This window comes from Megascapheus bottae, chromosome 1, assembly GCF_031878675.1.
Source record: "Megascapheus bottae isolate mThoBot1 chromosome 1, mThoBot2.hap1, whole genome shotgun sequence".
Taxonomy (NCBI): Eukaryota; Metazoa; Chordata; class Mammalia; order Rodentia; family Geomyidae; genus Megascapheus; species Megascapheus bottae.
This window is the reverse complement of record NC_143509.1, coordinates 84,469,529-84,494,620: the sequence shown is the minus strand read 5'-3', so window position 1 is coordinate 84,494,620 and position 25,092 is coordinate 84,469,529. Positions and strand designations below refer to the sequence as shown.

Below are 25,092 nucleotides of genomic sequence, written 5' to 3'. Positions count from 1 at the left end.
CCTTGGCTGGGTTTTATAGTATCTGAAAGGCAACCTGAAAATTAAATAATGGACTATGACTCAGGTACTTCTAATATTTGGTCCTTTTCTATTGCTTAGAGTTAGAATTGGCATATATGTTCTATACAGAAATCACTGTATGTGGTTAGAAAAGGATATCATGCCTCTTTCAATTAAAAAAAAAATTGGATACACATGATATCAAATGTTTTATGTTTGTTTTCCTATGAAAATATCAGCTCCAGTGACTATCCTCTTTACTGAAGCCTAGTGTATGTAAAACCATGGGTTCAATTCCCAGTACACATAAAAGTCTTACAATCCATCTGAAAATGTAGGCTCATAACAAACACATTATTCATGTGTAATATGACCAGTTTTGAGTAAAAGGGCTAAGATTCCTTGATCCATATATGATTCTGTCAATCTCAGAAAAGGCAAATTTTGTTTTGTAACTACAACACTTAGCTCACATAGGTGATTTAACTGACTTCGAAGCCTCAAGTCTACCCACTTCTTGGAGCCTCACGAGCAGATCTTTTCCCTCCCATTAAAGCTTGGTGTTCTGAGTCTACCTTTTCATAACTACTTTTTAAACCTCACTTGAAGTACCAGATTTTAAAATTTGCTCTATTAATTTTAATCTTGTTAGTGCTGGTCCATCATTCCAGGCTGTCAGGAAGTGTTTAATTACTACTCACACTTGGCTCACTAGCTGTCTGTCTTCATTTTATAATACTTGCCAATTTATGAATTTTTTTTTATTTTTAGTCTAGACATCCAAAGAAGCACATCTGTTATGACATAAAACACTAAAGGATTTGATCTTCTATACTCATATATTAATTTCCCCTGTGTCCATTGTGAGGCATTGGGTTTATGGAGCCTAATGTGTAAGTGAGAAGACAGTTGCTCAGAAGGACTAACTTTCTTAAGGCCAACTCACTGCTAGACTGAAGAACAGAGATGAAATGTCGTAATTTTTTTGAAAAAGCTGTTTCCGGGGTTGGGAATTTGATCTAGTGGTAGAGTGATTGCCTAACATGCACAAAGACCTGGGTTTGATTCCTCTAGACAACGTACATAGGAAAAAAAAAAAAAAGCTGGTTCTGTGGCTCCAGTGGTAGGGCTGTATCCTTGAGAAAGCCCAAGGACAGTGTTCAGGCAAAAAATAAATAAATAAACATAAAAGAGCTGTTTCCTTATTTAAAGTGTCTCTTTCCTTATATTTCAGTCTTCTACCTAAGATGGAATCATTTCACTTAGGTTGTTCCATGAGCTACTGCTGCGAAGAATATACTTTAAGAAAACAACGAACAACTTAAGTGTTCAGATGAAATATTCACTCCTCTTCACATACAAATGAGGACATGGATTACAAAGCCATTTGTAGGAGTGGAGGCCAACTCTTAGCCCACTGGACAGATACAGGCCTGTGCCATGGGGACACGTTTAAATTCACTTTCCAGCTGTCCTAGCCTCTGCATTCTTTACTAATGCGTATCTAATATTGAAAACCTCAAATTGCCTTGAGGCAGGCTCCATCTAAGTCTATTAATGCCTCTGACGAGGTGACTCATAAGAGCAAATATCGGCATTTGGGTGTGTTGGGTTCACACGGCAAGAGACAGATGTGGGCATGTTCTACAACTTGGCATCTTGCTTTCTCTGTAAATTCTGACACACACGAAAAAGGCTTTCCCCAGAAAAGTATTTTTAACTGTAATAGAAAGGACTATATCAGAAACTAGGAAAAAAATATCTTCTCATCACCTTGGAACTAATTGACAAGTTTACCTCTGGTAATGTAACTTCAACAAGGATACATGATTTCTCTATTTGTTGGACAGATGAATTTCTTGTTGTTGGTGGTGGTGGTACTGGTGATGGGGTTTGCACTAGAGGCCTGGGTATTGTCCCTGAGATCTTTTGCTCTTTTGTAGAGCTCTGCTCTACCACTTGGAACTACAGCACCATTTCTGGCTTCAGAAGTTTGTGATTCTTTCAATATCCTGGAGGTCCTTTCAATTAGCTTCATACTATATGGTCTTATGTATCAAGGTTTTGCTGTATTGCAGATCTCTGCTAGTAGAGCCCAAGGTTTCTACTGATTATGACAAATGAGGGAAACCATTGAGCCTAAGTTCCTTTGAGTCTGACTTACTTCACTTAATATGATTTTTTCTAAGTCTTTGTTATCATCAGTGCTTATATTCTGGGTACAGAGAAAAATGATAAGTTTGTAGACACAGTATTTGTGACTTACATAGTAAGAGCAGATGGCAAAAAAACACAATCCTAGCATATGGAACAAATGATGCAACAACAGAATTGCAACATTTAAGAATAGGTAAGTGTCCAAGGTCAAGTTGGTAAATATTTACCTTGTGTCTTCACTGGATCTGATATTTGGCTTGGATCACTAATTCCATATGCATTAGCTGCTCTCACAAGGAAAAGGTAAATTGCATTCGGTTTGAGTCCTTTGACGGCAAATGTTTCTGTTTTAACATTCTCGGCCACAGTCTGCCAGCTGCTACCAGATGCATGGCTAAGGATAGACACACAAGTTAGAACATGTACTTTTAAATGGTCAATAGTAATAATTATAACAAAAATAAAACTAGGAAGAATGTCTTTTCACTACCTGAAGGCTTCTATAATATAAGATGTTGGAGTTGCTCCTGAATTTAAATTTGGCTGCCATGATAAAGTTACTGTGTTTCTGCTGACATCTGTAACTTCAGGTTTGGATGGGGCACTGGGGATTAAATTGGGGTCAGTGGGTCTTGGAGGTTGAACTGGAACTCCAAATTCTATGTAGAGGAACAGATATGCACACAAAAAAGGTATTTATTCATGTAAAGACAAGCACATAAGTGTAGACAACATGTTTATGTAATTCTCACAGACAAGGCCATTTTCTTTATTAATTTATCGGTCAGTAAACAAGCTGCTTTATTTTAAGGCACAAATATCAATTTACCTTGGACTTCGATGTAAGCACTCCATGTGGCTTCACCACTGGGGGTTGATGCCGTGCAGGTGTACCGGCCAGTGTCACTCAGCTGCAATGGCAGACGAAAAATAAATATTTGGAACAATCAAGAGCTTACTGGGCTGGAAAAGCGATTACAGGTTTATATATGGCCCATGAATATGTATAACTACACTTAAGACCTGCTGACCCAAAACCTGAATTGAATGGATATTTATTTATGCGAAAGAAAATACTGCAGGAAGAAAAAGAAGAAGAAAAAACAAACAAACCTCATCTGGGAAATGTATTGAGAGATATACAGATATAAATATATAGAGGACAGTAAACAAATAATATAAAGATATGCATTTATAAATCATATCTTTATAAACTAGATATAATCTGAAATGTATCTTTATGTTTTATACCTCACCTAAGAAGACTTATTTTGCATTTTATTGGAGTGATTCTTGCATGGACTAAAGAGTAAAGAATTTCTTCTGAAAGAATTCACTCTTTTGTTTCATTTCATAATTCTAAAACTTAAAGGCAGTTTACAAAGTATGAAGCTTATGGGAATATATACTCTCTCTATTTTCTGAAGACTGAATGCCAAAAAAGTCAGCCTACACTGACTCAGGCTCAGTTTCTAAATCATTAGCAGTGCAGTGAACCCATAGCTCTTCTTTATCTAAAAACTCTATCTCTAAGTAACATTTGATTAAGCAAGCATCTTGTCATCTTGCTCTAGCAATTGCAAGAAAACAGTCACAGTAATTGTCACAAGAAGTACAAGGTATTAACTTTTGTAGCACATAAGAGCTAGGAAGCTATTCCAAGATTCCAAAGAAGCCACCCACAAGAGGCAATAAAGCCATCGGTATTTATGTTTATTGCTGTCAAGACTTCCTTTCATATGCCTCAGGAACTTGTCTGATCTTGACCTAGAAATAAAAAAAGCAAAAGCAAAACAAAACATGATAGTCTCGAAAAAACAGGTAGGAGATGTGATGCTCTGGGAAAGTGAATCTATAAACTGTCCTGGGAAACCTATAGGATTTTCAAAATTTAACATTCTCATTGGAAAAATACATTCAGTATGTACACTGATGCGCTCTTGTTGGCATGTAGAGTATTCTATAATTGTAAAACTGTATATTTCACAATAGAAAGAGTCCAAGTACCCTGAATGTAATACATGGTACTGGAAACTATTTTCTTGGCTTCTTTAGAAAATTCCTGTATCATGCCACTGTTAGAAAGTAGAGTGAGTACTTGAGTGTGACTATGATGATTAAAGAAGGCGAGATGTGCTGATATTTATTTTCCTCTTAGGAAATAGGTCTGAGAAAGCTTCCTAGGACCTGAAATTTCTTGCTACGGACCAAAGGACAAATTAAATCATCCCAAACATACACATTGGGAAATCTACAAATAATGTAGTATCTTAGAAATCTTTTACATGGCCTGTAAAAGGTAAGAGACTGCGACACTAATTGATAGACATGAAAACAAAGTAAAAGGAAATCCAAAGCCCAGGCTGAGATTACCTTAGCATATCGGATCTGTAGCACTCCCGTTTCAAGCTGTTTGATTCGAGAATCTTGAGTGGAAACCAGGACTCCATCCTTTCTCCACAGAATTGTGGGCACAGGACTGCCTGTGGCCACACAGCTGAGGACTAGCGTTCCATCCACAGCTACAGTTTGGTTCACAGGACCTTGTCGGATGACTGGGGGAGGGCGGTCTGCAATCACTGCCAGAGAAAATAACAGGAAATAGATTTCTGCGACTGGAAGCAATTTACTAATCATCCAAGTAACAGCAATTTAGTTGCTGTAGGCTTCCAAACAAACTAACGATAATTAAACTAAGTAATTTTATCAGGGAGACATGCATTATTCAGAATGTGTCTATAGGATGCATTGATTCCAAATATTAAAACGAGATATTTTGTATGCATTTCAAGTGACCGCTTGTTCACTAACTCAGCAAGATGGCTGTACTATCAAGGGACTGCCAAATAGTTCAGGAACAAGGTAAAATTTCAGATAGTAGCACAGATACAACAAGGTTGGGAATGGAATAATGGAAACATGAGAAACAAGAAAACAAAAACATTTATCACACACAAAAAGTGTGAGATACGTTTTAATGAATGAACTAAAGCCAACCTCACATCTCATTACTATGTTGTGTCCAACTAATAAACTGATGATACCATGCCAACATGTTTGACAATTCTGAATTAAAAATGGTGATTCAGACTCATTGACACACATCAATAAGACTGAATTTCCTGTGTGTTTTAATCTTGGATTTTTTTCCTATTAAAATATTCTGGGGTGAAATTTACACAATTATAATGAATTCAAAGAAACTGGAAAAATGCCCAGATTCATCACTGGTAGTATGATTGGAAAGGACAGCTGAAGATGATGTCCAAAGTGAGCAAATACCACTCTCCCATGCAGAAATTTCAAAAAGACAGAAGCGCTTTTGTGAATTCTGTTTCCCTATAATGATAGTTTTAACCACGACAAAAAGGAACAATGGAAGACTATTATTATATAAACATATCTTACTATATAAAAAATTTGAAAAACCTAAAAACTTTCAGGTAAAGTTATTATTATTGGGAAATAGTCTAAGTCTCCAGAGTTAGGTTGTCAATGTAACACTGTGTGAATTTCATTTTTAAATGAATGAGAAAAAATAGAATTGAGTATTTTCTTCAATACTTCATTTTCAAAATTCTGGACATCAGTTTCAGATGGAAAATAAGATGCAAATATAAAAGTGGAGTGAGTAAGAAGTTTTTCTTAGAAATTCAGATAACCACTGCAAATTAGATAACCATTAGATAACCATTTGCAAATCTGAATGTGTCATGTTCAAAGTTTTATGCACCAGAGATTTTTACAAGCTAGAGTTTCATTTTAATATGTCCCTCATTTATCATACAATAATTACTAAAATTGTGCATTCCAAAATGGTTTACTTTGTACTCTACTTTTACACTTCTCCTTTGGGTCTTGGTGATTGGTCTAAAGTTTTCTAATTCAATGGAATTTATTAGAAAAAGGCTGGAAGTTGAACATTGGCAGGAGTGTTTTAGATACTACATGGTTGAAAAGCATAAGCCTGTAATTCTTTTGCTTGGCATGTTTAAACCTTTTCTACATTATCTGTTGAGGTTTTCTAAAATCAAATTACAAGTGCCTTCTGGTATGTACGATAAAACATGTGAACATCTTGGTTGCATTGGGATTTTATAAGACCACCTGTGTTCTCTTGATTATAAGAATGAATAAATATGTATGTACAAATATTTCCAGGCATTAATTGAATTAGTTACAGTGATTTATCAAAACTGGTTATAATTAAAATCGGTACAGGCATGGTTTATGTTTTATAGTCTTATTATATTTTGAGCTTACCCAGTACCAGGGGATTTCTTTCTGTTTCATATCTTTGCCTGATATACACCTCATCTTCCAATTCTATCTATACTTTTCATTTATTGTACTATGGATTGGAATCAGGGCGTCCATGCAAGGCATGGCCTCATAACAAACCTCAATTCTGTCCTAACCCAGTTTATTGATGAGACTGACCTCTCACTTATTTCTGCACAGATACCACATGACTTCATGTGAGTTATTCTGTTCACCTCATTTGATGGGCAATTTGTAGTTTTTCTTTCATTTCTTCCCAGTCCTGAGGCTTGAACTCAGGATTTGGGCACTGTCTCTGAGCATCTCTATGCTCAAGGCTAGCACTCTACCACTAGAGTCACAGCACCACTTCCAGTTTTTTTTTTTTATGTTATGTGTTACCAAAGAATTGAACCCAGGGCTTTGTGCATGCTAGGCAAGCACTCTACCACTACACCACACTTTCGGCCCCTGCTAATTTCTATTATTATTATTTTTTATTCTATGAAAGGTGAATAGTAAGACTTGCTCTAACCCAGAAGACTGGACACTATGGAGTTGTAAATGAATAATTAATACAAAAATTGAAAAAGGCCTTTTACTATGATACTGTTGTGTATGAAAACCATAAGGTACCCCAAAGCTAAAAGACGCAAGAGTTTATTAAGGCAACTTCAGTTTAAATAGGTAAAATCATGGTGCTATCATTGATTAGCACAAAATATTAAAGAAATGTAATATAAGAACTTACCAAGCTTAGAATTTATAAGACAAATTTCAAATTTCTAGTAAGTCATATTGAACTCATTAAAATGAATTATGTCAGTGTCACCATCATTTCTGGAGTCAGAAACACATTGTGTTGTTCAGTGGTGATGTCCTCATCTTCACTGTCCAATATAATAGGCAATGACTATTGTTTCTAATGAATACATTATTATTGCTAAGGTTATTAGCAACCTAGAGATGTTCTTATAGTTGATTATAAATTATTTAAACTCTAATTTAAAAGCCTACAAGTGAGAAGCTAACTCCATTGGTTGGTATAGACTTAAGTCTAAATCTCAGTTCTTCTTATAGCTTTTCATTATTCTTTTAGTATACTCCTCAGATATTGTCAAATAGTGTTGTCTACACACACACACACACACACACACACACACACACACACACACACACATATATATATATATATATAGTTCCTGGCACTACTTAAACATGGCTAATCTGTAGCTGACTATTGTTAAGTATAGGTGCAATATTGGTAGAATGGTATAGTGCTGTTAACAGTAGAGTTTAACATGGGAGTGTGCTATTTCTGCAATATTTTTTTTTTGCCAGTCCTGGGCTTGAGCTCATGGTCTGAGCACTGTCCTTGGACTTTCTCAAAGCTAGAACTTTACCACTTGAGCCTCAGCACCATTTCCAGCTTTTTTTCTATGCATGTGGTATCGAGGAATTGAACCCGGGTCTTCGTGTATGCAAGGCAAGCACTCTACCAGTAGGCCAAACCCCCCGCCCCTATTTCTGCAACTTTTGTAAAAAAAAATTCTACACATTTAATGAAAGATGAAAATATCTTACACTAAAGTTATGTAATTATGCCATTAGAATGTAATGTTGTGTCACCATAAAAATGTAATTGGTTTGATCTAAAAATAAAGTAATTTATGAAGAAATTTCAAGTGAGAAAGAACGTACACATAGGTTCATGTATGAAAAACTTCATATAGATGAACCAATGAACATTAGAGTAACCCTTCACAATTGTCATCCACCTTGGAAGGTGCCGTCTTATTTTGTAAACCTCTGAATTAGGCTATAAAATATTATCATTCACTTGTAAAAATTAAGGAACTAAAACTGGGAGATGAGTGACTTCTCAAAATGAAACAATCACTGACAAACCTTCCTTTTATAAATAAAATACTGGAGCTTACATCTGTTTCATCAAGTTAAAATTCATTTTCAAGATCACGTCAGGGTCTAATATGTGATCAACACATTATATGTCTATAGTTACTGAAAGATGAATAAAAATAATTTTATTTTATTCATCATTTAAAACTCATTAACTTTATTTTTTTATAAATCTGATTAATAAAGAGACTAGACATTTTTTCCAATGAAGTGGACATAATGTGCATGGTCCAACACTCTTAGGTGCTAGCCACAGTTACAGAGAAGGAATATTTCAAAGACATCAGCTATCTCTGTGCTTCGTGTTTTATTCTTTTGTTCCCTTTGTTCTATTTGCAAACAATAAAGAAGGTCAAGATGCTGACATCACTCACTATCAAGGGTATACTCTGTATCTACTTGTCCTGCTTCAGATCAGATGTGGTGAGATATAAATATTGACACTGCCAGCACTCACAGTAACTACTGTTATCCATCAAAAGTGAATCCATATGCATAAGTTGTTTGAACAGTACCAATGTACTTTAAAACAAAGCAAAAGGAAAAAAAAAGCAATACCAAAATAATACGTTCAAAAGTACTTGAATCCCACCATCACTTCTCTCTGAAATAATAAAGTAAAACCTGATATTCAGGAGGTGGGAATGAACTGGTTTCCAGGGATGAATATGGAATTTCCAAATTTAATGCTCTTAAAAGTTCCTAACAGTTTTCTGAAAGGTTTAGTGTCAAAACACAAATAGTCATTATATGTTGATTGGAACATAGAAATTTTTGTTCAAGTCATAAAAATTATCTAGAAACAATAAGAACTACAGTCTTGGCTACTCAGGAGTGTGAGATCTGAGGATTGAGGTTTAAAGTTAGCCCAAGCAGACAAATCCAAGAAATTCTTTGTCCAATCAATCAGCAAAGAGTCTGAGGTAGAAGCATAACTCAAGTGATAGAACACCAGCCAAGCGTGAAAAAGCTGAGGAAGAGCACAATGCCCTGAATTCAAACCTCAACATATTTTGTTGTATTTATATAATAGGGTATTGCACAGCACTAAATAAAATGCAGATACACATGGCTGAATGCCACTTGCATTATTTTGAACCCATGAGGTCATACAGATGATATTATTGATTCTATTTCTTCAATGAATTTACTTTTAGAAGCAACCATGACATTATCACTATTTTGCTTTTACCTTTAATTTTAATTTGTAAGCTGTCATATTTTTCTTGATTATATGTGCATATATAGCTATAGAATTATGCTTAAAAATACATGAAATATATTTCATTTAAGTTTAGGTATATTTTTCTTATATGAAAATTATATAAATGTGTACATTTCATGTAAATGGTATTTTCATTATAATATTTAAAGAGAGATTACACTTTAATCATAAATACATGTAAAGAAATACATAAGTATATATTCAACCTTTTCCCTCTCTTCCATCTTCCCAAATTGTGTTCTCATTATCACCATATAGAATATATACATCTATAATATACTTGGTATCAAGTGACAATATTGTCATATCCTTACAGTATACTTCTATTAACATGTCTGAAATAAATTTTGCATCATGATAATGTTTAGAGGCATTTTCAAAAATAATTAAATCAGATTATTTAGATAAATACACTTATTCACATGGGTTCTGAGTTGTCAGACTCAGTAAATTTATGACCAATTAATCTGGACATCCAAAGTTTGGAGGCAGCAGAAGAAATAATAATTTACATAGGTATTATAAAATATATTTCAAAAACATGATTAATATTCCTATATAGAACTCTTCACTATATTCACCATAAAGTTCATTTTATAAAATTGTCAAAACTGTACAAAACTGGCTGATGTCAGAAATTTATAGAACTATTGAGTGAAAGTAATAATTTTGGATTTAACAATATTCCCCTTAATATACAAAATAGCTGTAAGGAACAATGTAAACGTTGGAGATATCTATTGGCACTCTCCGGACCATAAATGGAAAATTTAAACTAAATTGTTGTACATTACCATCTGTAACTTCCAAATACGCTTTTGTGATGATACTTCCAGCAACATTTAGAGTCTGGCAGATATAATAGCCGACATCTGACCGCTGGACATTTGTAATGGTGAGGTCCCCAGTCTGAGACACTGAAAATCGACTGGAAGATTGTGGTGGCTGGTATGAGAAGAGAAGGTTCTAAACCCCAAAATTTGGGAGGAAAAAAGAATAGGTCAAGTTAGGTTACAATATCTTGTCACAGCTAAAAATGCATTAAAAATAAATGTGTTAAACAATAGGCATGGTTTCAGTGACTCTGAATTAGTTCCAACAAAAGTAACAATTACATGATAAAACAATAAACTTTTGTGTATCATCCTGTGTATCAAAACTAGTCAGAGAACACTGTTTTGAGAAATAAAATGAAGGTAAGTGTCTTCTCTCATTCTGTAATTTCCAAGTGCATTTGGATTTCTTAGATTTCTTAAAAGGCTGTTGTTTTTCCTTTGTCATATGTGGAATGATCTGTGCTGCTTAAAAAAAAAATCAGAAAAATCTTTCTTTACCTGACTCCCCTCTCTCCGCCAAAATATAGCAGGCTGTGGGGTTCCGGTTGCTTCACACTGGAAAGTCACAGCTCGTCCCAAGGCCACCACCTGGTCTCGTGGTTTCACAACAAAATGTGGAGGTTCTAAAGGAAATGAAATAAATTACACTGAATCAAAATCAGGTTGTTATGCCCCTGAGAGAGTCTCCTGATATTCCAGTTGCTGCCTTTATTTTATCCCACATGCTATGTACAATTGTAATCGTGCACCAATTCTCAGCCTGAATTGAAAGTTAAATTAAGTGCACATTTATAGAATAAAACAGAGCTTCACTGTAAAGAGTTCTCATTACTTGACCTTCTAGGATTAACAGTACTCTATTCTAAAGAATTCTTGAGCTTCAATTTGTCCCTTTACACTCAAAATGTATCTAAATTTTATATGAATATATATTATTGTTTCTCATTTAAAACTGCTTAAAGGTGAATGAACTTTAATCATATACACAAGGACCTCCTAATGCAGGCAGGTCCTAAAATTACCTTAATTTAATTCAAAAGCTCCTGACAACCATTTAAAATCTCCAGTCCCATTACTTGAATACAAGTGAATTTAAAGCAATACTGATTCACCAGGCTCCTTCATTTACATAGGCAAGGACATCTTCAAACAGAATATATATGGAAATGAGGGCAAATTTGAAACATCTGCTCCTCCTGACATTATAAATATTGCCAGCTTTGTCCAAACTGTTTGATTTATCCAGACATAAATGACCACTTCACCCAGCAGTAAACAGAAAGTCACAAAATTGTGTCAGTTTCACTGGGCTTACAGGCAGCTGATAACATTAGATGGCCTTGTTGATAGAGCCCAAAAGGGAAGGGATCCTGTGTGTGTGTGTGTGTGTGTGTGTGTGTGTGTGTGTGTGTGTGTGTGTGTGTGTGTGTGTATTGTGTTTTTACTTGGGGGCTGATTTTTTTTCCCCCTGGAAAAAATGTGCACTGAATAAATCTTTTTACCTACTGTTTTCACTTTTCAAATGCATCTCTTATCACCTGTCTGAAACACCTAATTATTTCTGTCTTATCCCAGTTCAACTGAAGTGAACAGACATTTCAAGCCAGACGGTTGACAGTTTGTATAGGAAAGGGCTTTTCTAATCCGCATTTTAAGACATTTGTATTATTTCTAACCCTTTCCCCAAAAGTACTCTCAGTTATTTATGTCACTTGCTGAAGCTAACTCTGTAAAGGAAACAGAAATTTAAAAATTACATTCAGATCATGTCCATGTGTCACTATCCTGCCAACAAATGTACAATTTCTTTTCTAGTAAAAGTAATTAGAAAGGTAGATACCTGGTTAATTTACACATATGTGCAGTTTAGCTTATATAATAAACAAAATTATATACATTTACAAAAATTGTTCATGTACTATATCATAAAAGGACAGTAAAGCCTATTTAATATATACATAAATCATATAATTCTTCAAAACATTAACAAAACCAGAAAATGATTTTTCTGTAATTACGTGCTGGCAAAACTACAAAAATAATTAAATGTCTTAGCTTCTAGTTTAGTGTGTTTTCCTCTACGCTGTTTTTTTTTTTCAAAACTAAGGTTTAGTAGAAATTATACCATTTGACTAGAAAATTATAGGAGATGTCAAAAATCAGGTCAAATGTTTTCAAATGTCCTCTAACTTACAGGGAAGAAAATATAAAGTTAGGAAACCTAGTTCATGTTCAAATTGGAAACACTGAGGCCCCAGCTTATAATTTTTTTTCAATCCTGTGATTGCAATCGAGTGGTTTACTCATGAATTTAGCAAACGTTATGATTATCCAGGTATCATAATAGGCATGTACACCATTGCCTGGGGATTTTCCTCCAGAATGAACTATGCAGCAGCCCTGATCCAAGTCAAGGAATGGAATCATTGATGCAGAAATCAGACTCAGAAATTGCAAAGACTGACTGAATAAGAAACTAAAACCAGACTAGAGTTTTGTTTCTTTCTATGCAATGAAAGCACATGATTAATTAGATGAGTGGGAGAACATGACTTTCCAATACTAGGGGAATGTGAGCAGGAAAGTATAAATGTTCAAACCACTTAGTCAAGTAAAACTTCGGGTGGTCTCTTTCTTAAATCTCAGGAGCATGTCTAAGAATGTATGCCAGACTGTTTCTTTTATAAAATGCCAGCTCTCTTAAAGCCTCAAAGACTTATTTGGGAACAAGGAATACAAACCCTTACGCTAACTACATTTACCCTGAAGCAATCCTTCCACATAGGATATCTGTCTGGAGGTGAACTTAATCTCTTTTGTAGGCATATGCTCAAGCCAACATCCACAGTGACAAAGGATACAAGATAGGCCTTAGAAAGAAAACTTCGAAAAATCTTCTTCTGACTTGAATGATGCTATATAGCTGTAGTCCTAGCTATTTGGGCAGTTGAAGCTAGAAGATCACTTAGATTCATCTGAGCAATATAGTGAAACCATAGCCACAGATATATTTCTAGGGCAATAAAATGGGCTAAGTATTTTTTTATGTATCAATGTGTCTTCAGCCTATCTTGTTTATATTGTGAAGATCATTGGTCAGATTTGTGGTGATTTACTGGATTTTTTTGAAGGGCACAACACTTAAACCTAACATAATAAAAAGGCCAGTGCCATATATATCAAATATGGAAAATGTGGAAAATACAACCAATAGGTAAAGAAAGAAAAGTCATCAGTATTTCAAAATGCAATAGTACTACCTTAAAATATTGTGCTAAAATATGCTATCTCCTTTTCCCTCTCTCCTCTTTCCTTTCTTCTCTCTCGCCCTTTCAGTCTTTTCCCCTCTCCCGCTCCCTTCCTTTTCCTCTCCCTCTCCTACTCTCTCTCCGGTTTTGTGCTGGGACTGGGTTTTGAATTCAGGGCAATATCCACTCATGTAACTTTTTTGCTCAAGTCTGGTTCTCCACTATTTAAGCCATAGATAGCTCCACTTTAATATTTTTGTATAATCAGAGACTTTTAGCTTGGGCTGCTCTGGAATCCCAATCCTTACATTTTAGCATCCTGAGTAGCTAGGATTAATTACCTAATTCACAAATGTCTGGTTAAAATATCATTCTAGTAGTTGCCTAATGGTCAATATAAAATGGACTTATTTACTCAAGTTTTCTCTCAACAGCCTTGGGGATTGGACTCAGGTCCTGGGCACTGTTCCTAAGCTGCCTTGGCTTAAGGGTAGCACTCCACCACTGGAACCACAGTGACACTTCTGGCCTTTCCTAGTTTTCTGGTACTGAAGAATAAAACCCAGGATTTCATGCATGCCAGGCAAGTACTGTACCACTAAGCCCACATTCCCAACCCTTATTTATTCAGTTTCCATTGTTTTAAATTTTGATTTTTCTCAACATTCATGATGCCCTGATTTGAATACTCAGTCCTACAAATTTAGACTTTCCTAATTTTCACTATTAAAAACACTTGTAGAATTACCATTCCTCCCTCAGATATGTTTATGATTGTTTCCTAGAAGTAAAATTACAGTGTCTGAAAAAATACAAATATATACAAAATACAAAAGCATAGCCAATTATGCTCAGAAATATAGGGTAGAGAGTTACATTTTCACGAATACAGACTTCCTCTTCTCCTAAATTTCAAAATACTATGCATTCACATATTCTTAATGTGGCTAAAAACCAACAATAGATTTTCTTCTGAATGAACATTTTCCTTACATTACCTTGACATTGATATTCTGCATATCTTCAATAATATGCTCATGTGTTCTCAATTTCTAAGGATTGTTTTTGTTGTTGTTATGAATACAGCAGTACTGGAGTTTCAGCTCAGGGACTCATGTTTACCACATAAGCATTCTATTGGATGAATCACACTTCCAGACATTTTTTGCTTTTAGTTATTTTTTCAGATAGGGACTTGTAGTTTTTCCTGACCAGTACTAGGCTGTAAATCTCCTACCTCTGCCTTGTGAATCTGTGAGAATAAGATGTACAACATCATATCATGCTTGTTGTTGAGCTGAGGTATCTTGCTAACTTTTGCTGGCTTTGTGCTACACTCCTTTCAACCTTACAATCGATACTTCCTTGAGTAGATGGACTAAAGATTAGTTACACAGTCCCACCCTAAGAACTGCTGATATGCTCAAATTTTATCCACTTTGCACATGTATTGTAAATATATTTCCATTTAATTTGTAATTCTTTTATTCTGCTTTGCCAGTATTACAGAAAAATATATTATATAAACATTAGGCTTATTTTTCATCCTATTCTTTATAGCCTTTATTATTGTTGTTTAAATTTAAAGCTTTCCCTAGTTTTCTATCTATGGTTTCTCTACAAGAAGTCACATACCAAGTTATTAGATCAAGATTGTTGAACAATATGTTCTATCTATATTAATATGAGATGATACTATTGTAACATTAGTTAAAATTTTTAGCTAAAAGAATAGTAAGAGATATTGTTTTAGGGTAAAATTTATGTTCTGACTCACCCTTTAGCATAGCACATTGATATAAAACTCACTAAAAATGGTGTTCTGACAACCATAAAGAATGGATGAATGCATCTTCCTCTAAGTATGTGGATAGAAAACCAATTAATTGCTCTTTATTTGTAAAAAATGCTCATCAAAGCTAATTTTAATACAGTTTTGATACACTATATAGTATTTCATACATAAAATGAAATGAGTTAACACAGAAAAATGAAAATGAGTGAAAAAGGCTTCATGGGAAACAGGGCTATTCTTCAACAAGACTTTTAATGACTATTATTGAACCACCCAATACACCAACCAAGACAGACAGATTTATGAATAAAGTTGAAGAAAAAAAGGCAAATTCTGTGTATGTATATATATTATATGTGTGCATATATGTATGTACATATGTACATATAAGAATATATGCACATATCTTGCTCTTAGAAGGCATACATTGAAATAGTATTTATGATCCAGTCCTGGGACTCATTTTATCATTTATTTCGGGAATGAAGAATTAAAAGATGCAGATATTACATAACTTGAAAAGACATTAAGTTAGCAACCCCATTACCTTTCTTCTTTGTCACAGTTACCCATACATCCTGCAGACTTTATTCTGTGCAGTCTGTCTGTGGCCAAGGACAAGTGAAACATGGAGGCTGACTGGTTGAAGGACATGGAAGGGTATGGATGGAAAGGGGAAGAGAAGTTCCAGTCACAGTGACACGGTGATGAGAAGATGGCCAATAAAATGTCAACTTACCAGACCCAACTAAAACAAAGAAAAAAGAAAACATGGAATAAATAAAAATAAACAGAAAATGATAAAGAAAAAGTAACAAAATTTGACTTAACAATGATCCTTCTTTTAATATAAGGCAAAACATATTAATATTTAGGTACATTGTTTATGCTATCCACAAATTAATTTAAAATACAGTCATGGATACTTTGGAGGAAAATGAATTTTCAAGTCACTACTATGACTAAATAGCAGACCTACAAGGCTATAGTACTTAGAAAATTATAAAACTTTAATTTGATTACCAGGTGACAGGTGAAGACACTGTGCATGTAATAAATGTAACTATATTATAAATCTTAGCTGCATGTTAAGTCCTGTAACTCCATCATTAGATTTATCTTAGAGGTTTCACAGTGTTAATGATATATCACTAAACTCATACTTTTCACATATGAATTATTGTACACATAGGTCCTCAAATCTGCTCAAAATACAGATTATGAATCTATAGGCCAAAAGTATGGTGTAAGAATTTACATTTCTGACAAGTACCAGATAATTTTGCTACTCTATGACTATAACTTGAGTAAGCAAATGATTAAAAAGTTTGCTATTTAGATTCTTGCATGTTTGTAATGAAGATGCACAGAAAATGTAAATGAATTAGAAGACACAAAGTTACAGCCCTGTCTACTGGAAATAACATTAATATTAATGCTAGAACACTGAGGTACTTTAACATTCAAAAGCTAAATACACACATGAAACACTTGAAAAACAATCATTTTGTTTCTCTATTTTAGAAATAAAGTTCATTACTATCAATTGCAAAGCTCTTTAATAACACAGTAAAACTCCACAATACATTTCACTCAATGATTCTCATATTTGTCAGGAAATCAAAATTAATTAGACTTAGTACACATTCTCACACTTTAAATAAAACAAGGATCATTAATGGGATGTCAGATAGCTGTAAAAGATAAGCAAATGTTATCTTGCCAATTTCTGCCAGCTATTTTAAGGTAATTCATGAACATATATTTCACTCAAATATTGCTTATAAGGGTGAAATAATTATTCTCCCTTTTAAAGAAAAAAATATTAAGCCTAATTTTTCACTCATTCATGGTACCAAAGTTAAAAAAAAACAAATCTAATGGAACCAACTCAGATGTCCCTAAGTTGATGAGTGGATCAACAAAATGTGGTATTCATACACAATGGAATTCTGTGCTGCCATCAGAAAGAACATTGCCCCATTTGTAAGGAAAGGGAAAGACTTAGAAAAAATCATATTAAGTGAAGTAAGCCAGACTCAAAGGAACATAGGCCCAATAGTCTCCCTCATTTGTCATAATCAGTAGAAACCTTGGGCTCTCCTAGCAGACATTTACAATAGAACAAAATCTAGAGACATCAGGCCAAATAGTACGACACTAAATGTAAGGATGTCCAGGATAAGGAAACAAAAGCCATATAATGAGTGACTGTTGTCCTTAATGTACTATGTTATCTCTCATCTCTTTTGCCATCCTTTGGTTATCTCATATTGTTACAATTTTTCACCTTGTTATCTGATATATTTTATATGTGCTTAATTGGTCATTTGAAATTGGATAGGGAAGGGGGAATCAAGATAAGCGGGGGAAGGATGGGAGGGAAATGGAGACCATGTCATGAGAAAGGGTATGAATGTGTGTGAAGATATGCACCTTCTATTTGGTGAATATAATGTAACCCTTCTATTAATCACAATAAAAAAATATTTAAAAAAAACAAATCTAGACCCCAAACACAAGAGTTAGAAAAGATATATTCTTTTGACTTCAAAACTGATGTCTCATTTTCAAAAAAATAAATAAATGTATTCATTATGATAACTCCTCTGTAACACTTAATAATGACAATGCCATTATTAAAATGAATAAAACTGATGTCTTTTAAATGTGAAGATATTCTGAAACTGTAAGAGAGGATCAGACAAATTGTCTCCATTGCTTTTCCTTTAAAGCAACAAGTATTGTAAAATTACTTTTTGGATTAATCTAAGTAAGTAAACTTGATATCACTAAAGTAATGAAATTAAAAGTCTGGAAAAATAACTCTAAGTGAATTACTAATTTAGAATTATTTAAATAGGTCAAAATTCACAACATATTAGAAAAAAAATTACTAGAATGCCAGTCTTTCCTGGGCTTGACCTCAGGTCCTGAGCACTATCCTTGGGCTTTCTCAAGGCTAGTGCTCTACCACTTGAACCACAGCACCTTTTCTGGCTTTTCCTATGTATGTGGTACCAAAAAATCGAACCCAAGTCTTCATGCTGGCTAGGCAGGCACTCTAACACTATTCCAAACTCCTAGCCCAGAAAATCAGTCTTTTAAAATACTAAGTGCCCCTTTCTTTCTTGTGTTTTGTTGTTGTTGTTATTGTTTTAATTAGCAATCAAACCACAAAGTTAGAATCGTCTTCTTAATTCAGACAGAATGTAAGAACTCACATTCATATTTATATCAATGACTAATAATTGGAAAATATTTTACAATCACTCTGGAAACATCTACAATATCAGAAGTTGTTGAAAAGACTATCATTAGGGATGATTTAACTAGTAGACAAGACTATCAATAAACAATCCCTCTTATCTAGATGAAAACTTATCTATTCAGTTTAACCCTCCTTCATTTGTCCTAGGTTCAGTAAAGAGAGAAAAACCAATGATTACAAAAACGCTTTAAACCATTTCACAAATCATTGTCTCTTCCTTTACTCAAGAACATACTATAGAATTTTTTTTTCAGAAATTTCCTCCTTCTCTCTAAAATCGGTAGGAGCCATTTATTGTCCCATTAGTAAGCCAAAAGGAAAAAAAAAAAAAGCAGTCTGAAATCCCAGGCTTATGGGAAGCTTCACTCTCAGCTTCTATCTGTTCTCAACTTTGCTTTCTGCTTTAAAGTCTCAGAGCAACCTTATCCCAATTCCCTTCCTGCTAATAAAGAGGACAGGCCAGCTTGTCTCTAGCTCTAATAAAACCATAAAACTATAAAATGTTGGTGCTGGAAGAGCCCTGAGAACCTCATAGTCTAAACTTTTCCTTCTACAATTGATAAATAACTTTCTCAAGGCCACAGGGCTAACCAAAAAGCTGTCTTCTAGGTCTCTTAACTCAGTCAGGTCTCTGTCACATTGATTACTTAGTGACATGCCATAGGAGAAATACAGATTTCATTTTATTTGTTTTGAAAGAACTCAGAATACTGAAGATTGTGAAAGATATTCAACTGTTTTTAAAAAGAAACAAAACTAACAGGTGATAACAAAGTAAACTTAAATCTGTTTGAAAAGCATCATCATCATCATTTATTATTAGTATTAAATCAAAGCAACTAACCATTTAAAAGTGAAACAAGTATAACCATTTTCTCATTTGAAATGATTAAAATTGCATAAAGTACCTAAGAAATAAAATATAAACCACTCAAAAAGTATTTTTAAAGTAAATATATATATTTGATGTTTATTTTCTAAAATAACTACATGATGTGATTTCTTCAGTGACAGCTTCGAATTTTATTATAAAGCTTTTAGAAAGTATAAAAAATAGAGAACTATATAGGAGGCTGAATTTGAATATGAGGCATACATTTTCATGAAGATTGTATATTTTTTGAGGAGATGGTAAGAGGGAGTGTTGCCATGTCTGAGGTGAGTACTGCCTATATATATTCATAAATTCTATAAAAGTAAAAATCTCTCATACCTTTGAGTGAATCTTTTTTCCCCTTTTTGTTGCCTTTCTAGGGAAGGATTAGGGGATTTACTCTTGCTGAACAGAATCTCTTCCACTACCACTAACACTGCCTTCTGGTTTACAAGAAAACGATAGCTACCGGAAAACATTAGGAGACAGAAAAATATATAATTGGCACATGGTTTTAAATAAATAATTGCTTAAAATGTTTGAGAGAATTTATACTATTTTCCTTCTTTCTGTCTCTCCACATACACACATGTACACAGGTACACACACACACACATGCATATGTATACTTCAAAGCATCCTTTTTTATGAATGTGATATCAAAAGGCTCCATGATATAGAATGAATATATGAAAGTGCACGTTGTTCATATAATCATCTTTAGACATAAATAAGATTTAAGTCTACGAGAAAATATAAGGGAGGAAGGAAAACAGAGAGAGGAGTAAAGGTGGAATAGGAAGGATTTTAAGGTGAAAGACTAGATCCCTTACATTATTTATATATGTTTGTCAAACTTATGGACACTTGAATAAAAAAGGTGACAAATGTCTCAAAAGCTGTGAGAAAAGACTTTTCTCATCAAAAGAAAACAAGCTAAGAAGATACTTCACAAATCTTTAGGTTAGGTGTAATAAACAGAGGACAGCCAATCCCAACAACCACTGAAGGCAGGAGAGAAGATAATGAGCTTGAATAATAGTGTGAACAGCTAAGAAAAAGTAGAGAAAAGGAGCCTTTAACAGTAAAGGCCAGTGAACCATGAATTGGTTGCCAACTGTGATGTCCCTAGAGGTCTTTAAAATGGGATTTATTTCCATTTGGCCACACCAATATAAATATACCCTTGCCTGGAAAAGGGATGAGGAAGTTGTGTCTTACATTGTCTTTTGTCTTCTGTGTTACGATTCTTAATAACATAGCCCTGTTATCAGCACATAGGACAACTGATAGCACAGCTCAGTTCTAGTAGGAATGTTCAGATACTGTTTGGACCAAGTGTACATTCTACTAGAAGTCCTCAAAATACCCTTTTTAGATAATATCACTTTAAATTGATAAACCATTTTACATATATGGTTTCTAGGCTCTATTTAGAAAATATCAATGTTTTAAAAATAAAATATTTATTGATGTCTATGCAATTTGAGATTTCAGTATTTGAATCACAATAGGAAATATATTTTAGTTTGTCTTTAGAAATACAGGATTGAAAGTCTTACTGTTAGTAATTGCTTAAAAATGCAATGGCAGAAGACTGAAAATCTTTTGGATCAAGAATAACTGCAACTTGCTAAATTGCTGTTATGATTCAGTAGACGTTTTCATAGGTAAGCATATTTATCTGTGCTAAGATAATCTTACTAAAATTAGCTTTGCTGAACTGACTATAAGGGAAATTATCTTGATTTTGAAGTTTTGCTAATTATTATATCTGACTCTGTATTATTAAGAGCATTTTTCTAAAAGATCCTAGAATCAATATGATTTTTTTAAAATTATCACCTGAAGAGTAAATAGTAAATTTCAATTAATAATATTGCCAGATTAGTTTTGCAAATATCACACTGCAGAAGATCAGTTGTAGAGTAATAAGTAACAGGGGAGTTTTGGAAGAAACACACTTTATTAAAACAGAGGAATACTCATATATTCAGATGGTGAATCCATCTAAAATGTGAAAGGAGAAAACCCAGTGACTGTAATGGCAGAGAAAGTACATAGACAGATACTCATGAATGATGATATCACTAACAAGTAAAACTCTTCAGGTATTTTAACACTTAGTCTAATTTCTTTTTGGGGGGGAAAGATTGAGTGTAACATAAAAGCCTGTCATTATGCCTTTCAACTTTGCAGACATAAAAATAGAATAAAAAGGAACACCTTGAATATGTTTAATGGACACGTAAAATACTATGAACTTTTCGCCTCCACTCAAATATCTCACATTATGCTAAAGAACAATAGTTGTGGAGATAATTTCAGTTGTCAGGACTAAAGAAGGGAGGGGCCTGACGAAGAGGAATTATTGACTTCCTGTGGGAAGAACTCAAAAGAGTTGCCTGGACCTTGCACCATGCAAAAGACAGTTCTCCAAAGCAAAGGGAGAAAAGGCAAACGATCTCAAACTGAGGAATCTTGGTGCATATCAGTTATTTAATTTCAAACACAGCAGACAATACAATGTTCTCTCCCCAATTTGTGTACAATTTCTTGCACAAATCCAGACATAGCTCTGAAGAAAAGGAAATAATAAAAATTCCCTTTCCTGGGCTGGGAGTTTGGCCTAGTGGTAGAGTGCTTGCCTAGCATGCACAAAGACCCGGGATTGATTTCTCGGTACCAAATACATAGCAAAAAACTGGAAGTGGTACTGTGGCCAAGTGGTAGAACTCTAGCCTTGAGAAAAGTCCAAGGACAGTTCAAGCCCAACATCAGGTAAAAAAAAAAAAAATCTCTTTCCAGGGGTGGTGAGTTTGGCCTAGTGGTAGAGTGCTTGCCGAGCATGCATGAAGACCAAGGTTTGATTCCTCTGTGACACATACATAGAAGAAGCCTGAAATGGTTCTGTGGCTCAAGTGGTAGAATGCTAACCTTGAAAAACCTCAATGACAATGGCCAGGTCTGGAGTTCAAGGCCCAGAACTAGCAAAAAAAGAAAATAGGAAGCCGGGTGCAGTAGTTCACGACTGTAACCCTAGCTATTCAGGAGGCTGAGATCTGAGTATCGTGGTTGAAAGCCAGCCAGGGTACTAAAAAGTCTGTGAGACTCATCTTCAATCAACCACCAGAAAACTGTAAGTGGTGCTGTGAGTCAAGGAATAGAGTGGTAGCCTTGAGCTGAAAAGCTCAGGGACAGCACTCAGGCCCAGAGTTCAAGCCCCAGGAACAAAAGACAAAACAAAACAAAACAAAACAAAAAAGAAATGAAAAAGGAAAAGAAATAACTGAGTGCACAATGTATACATTAATATATTATGTAATCGCAGATACAATTTGCTCATATATAAGTAAACATGTATGTAAAGAAGCCGGAGTGAAAAAAATAGTATTTTATTTATTTATTGCCAGCTCTCTACAATCTATCATCGCTCTACCAACATCTAAAAAGTTTTCTTTAAAATGGTCACTCTATCAGTCACAGGAGTAATTTCTAGAAAGCATCTTTGTAAAATGGCCCATCTATCATATTTAATTGTGCAATGCTCTAAATTCTCTCCTAATAACTTCAACCACAAAAAATAAATGTCCTAAAGCTAACTTTAACAACCATTTATGGATTTTCCTATCCTCATAAATCTGTTAAAAATAAATTATTTCAGCTGTATTTTTCTCTTATACTTACTTTAGTACTTTATACAGGTATGTTTATAGTGGCATATTATTTATCAAGTCATGAAAACAGCAATTTTAAAGCAAATTAAAGTGCTCATGGTATTTTAATCAGCTTTGCAAACTTTAGATACCATATTTCCATGGGTTCCTTTTCAATTTAAACAGAATCCATTTAAAACTTGGAAATATAGATTATATCATAGTTTAAAAAAATTAATGAAATAAAGCTCAAAGGCCACCAAATACTATGAAATTGTTAAGTGCATCTCCTCTGTTAATGATAATCTGATGACTAAAATATGCTGAATTATTAATTAAATGTACAAGAAATACTTCTCAGCATAATAATGCCGTATATCTAGCAAAATATTGCAGACATTAACAACCAAAACTAGAATGCAACATATATATAATAGATAGATAGATAGATAGATAGATAGATAGATAGATAGATAGATGCATTAGAGTCAAACTTTGAAGCATTTTATGCATTTATTCCATCCAAGGTTCCTCATCAGAAAAGAGGTAGTCTTGGTATCCTACAAGTATTCTCTTTATGATCACTCTGTCAAGAAATAAATAATCTCAACCGTGCCCCATAAAATATTATATCTCAATGTGAATTAATTTAGGATTCATCTATACATTAAATGATACACAATCTCATGAAAGAATCCAAAGCCTGAAAACTATGTGAGATTTTTAATAACGATGCTAACATTGTAAAATGAGTTATCTGTTAGTGCTTGGTGCAAAAAAAGCAATTTATTTTCCCAATTTCATGCTCAAGATGAGTTATTCACATTGTATAGATCTGTACAACTCAATTACACATCTCTGTGATGACACATTCATGTGAAAATGTTGGTTGCTAAAGAGAGTGGCTCAGTTATACATCTACATTACAAGGCCCCAAGAAAACCTTATCCATTGCTGAGTAGACAAATAAATCACAAATCAGGCTGAGAGCATAATGAAAGTCCCATGATGTGCTATTTACCATCATGGAGCTGTGTAATTACTTGTCACAGGATTATCAATTATTTCTGTACCTGCCTCTGCTACTTTTTTCTTCAAATGTTTTCCTGGTATACATGGTATCATTATAAAAGAGTATTTTAAATTCCTTAGCAAGGTGTTTTTCCTTCTGAGTATATTTAAAACTTATCCCTATTTATTTGAAATGATTGAAAGCATATCTCAAACTTTTCTGGGGTGTGTATTTCTTTAAGCTACAAGAACACAAGAAGCCATTTCCTTCAGTTTCCTTTAAAAATATAAAGTAGCAAATACAAATAGGCAAACATTCTTCTGGATTTCAATTTTTAAAAAAGGACATTGAAGAAAAAGCAGCAGACAGAAAGCTCTTTTGGGATTACTAATCCAATGGGGGTAGGGTTAGGGATTTAAAGGTGATGCAGAGCTGTTCTCATAAACCATACATTTCTTACATTCTGCAGTGAGACTTTCTTAAATCTCTTTCTGGTTAGTGCTTTACTTTCTGCCTTCTCAAAAAGAAATCAGGTGGTCATATCGATTCTTTGAAAGTTTATTATCACTTACTGTCTTTGGGGAGAGGCTTCCTTTTTACAATAACAAACCTCTTTCTCGACAGCTTCTGTACACTGTAGCTGACCCATTCAGATTATTATTTAAACTACCAAACGGGTATCAGAAGAAAAAAAAAAGAAGCAAGAAAGCAAGAAACGGGCACATCAAATCTTCTAAGGATAACATTTTCAACCAGAGTCCTGAATTCAGCATTGTGTTTAGCAATCTACAGAGATCAAGTTCAGCCTGTGAAGCCTTTACTACCTCAGACTACAGAC

At 34.1% G+C, this 25,092-nt stretch overlaps 1 protein-coding gene across 1 annotated transcript in view; it reads right to left on the bottom strand.

Moving 5' to 3' along the window:
• Robo1 (roundabout guidance receptor 1) overlaps positions 1-25,092 on the bottom strand; it is a 426,986-nt gene that overhangs the window by 60,517 nt on the left and 341,377 nt on the right. Inside the window, exons 7-13 of the mRNA XM_090331140.1 lie at positions 16,181-16,189; positions 10,897-11,021; positions 10,357-10,528; positions 4,531-4,736; positions 2,987-3,068; positions 2,648-2,816; positions 2,385-2,551 (exon numbers count right to left, since the gene is read on the bottom strand). Of these exons, the coding sequence (XP_090187266.1) occupies positions 2,385-2,551; positions 2,648-2,816; positions 2,987-3,068; positions 4,531-4,736; positions 10,357-10,528; positions 10,897-11,021; positions 16,181-16,189 (930 nt within the window). The remainder of the gene's footprint in view (positions 1-2,384; positions 2,552-2,647; positions 2,817-2,986; positions 3,069-4,530; positions 4,737-10,356; positions 10,529-10,896; positions 11,022-16,180; positions 16,190-25,092) is intronic.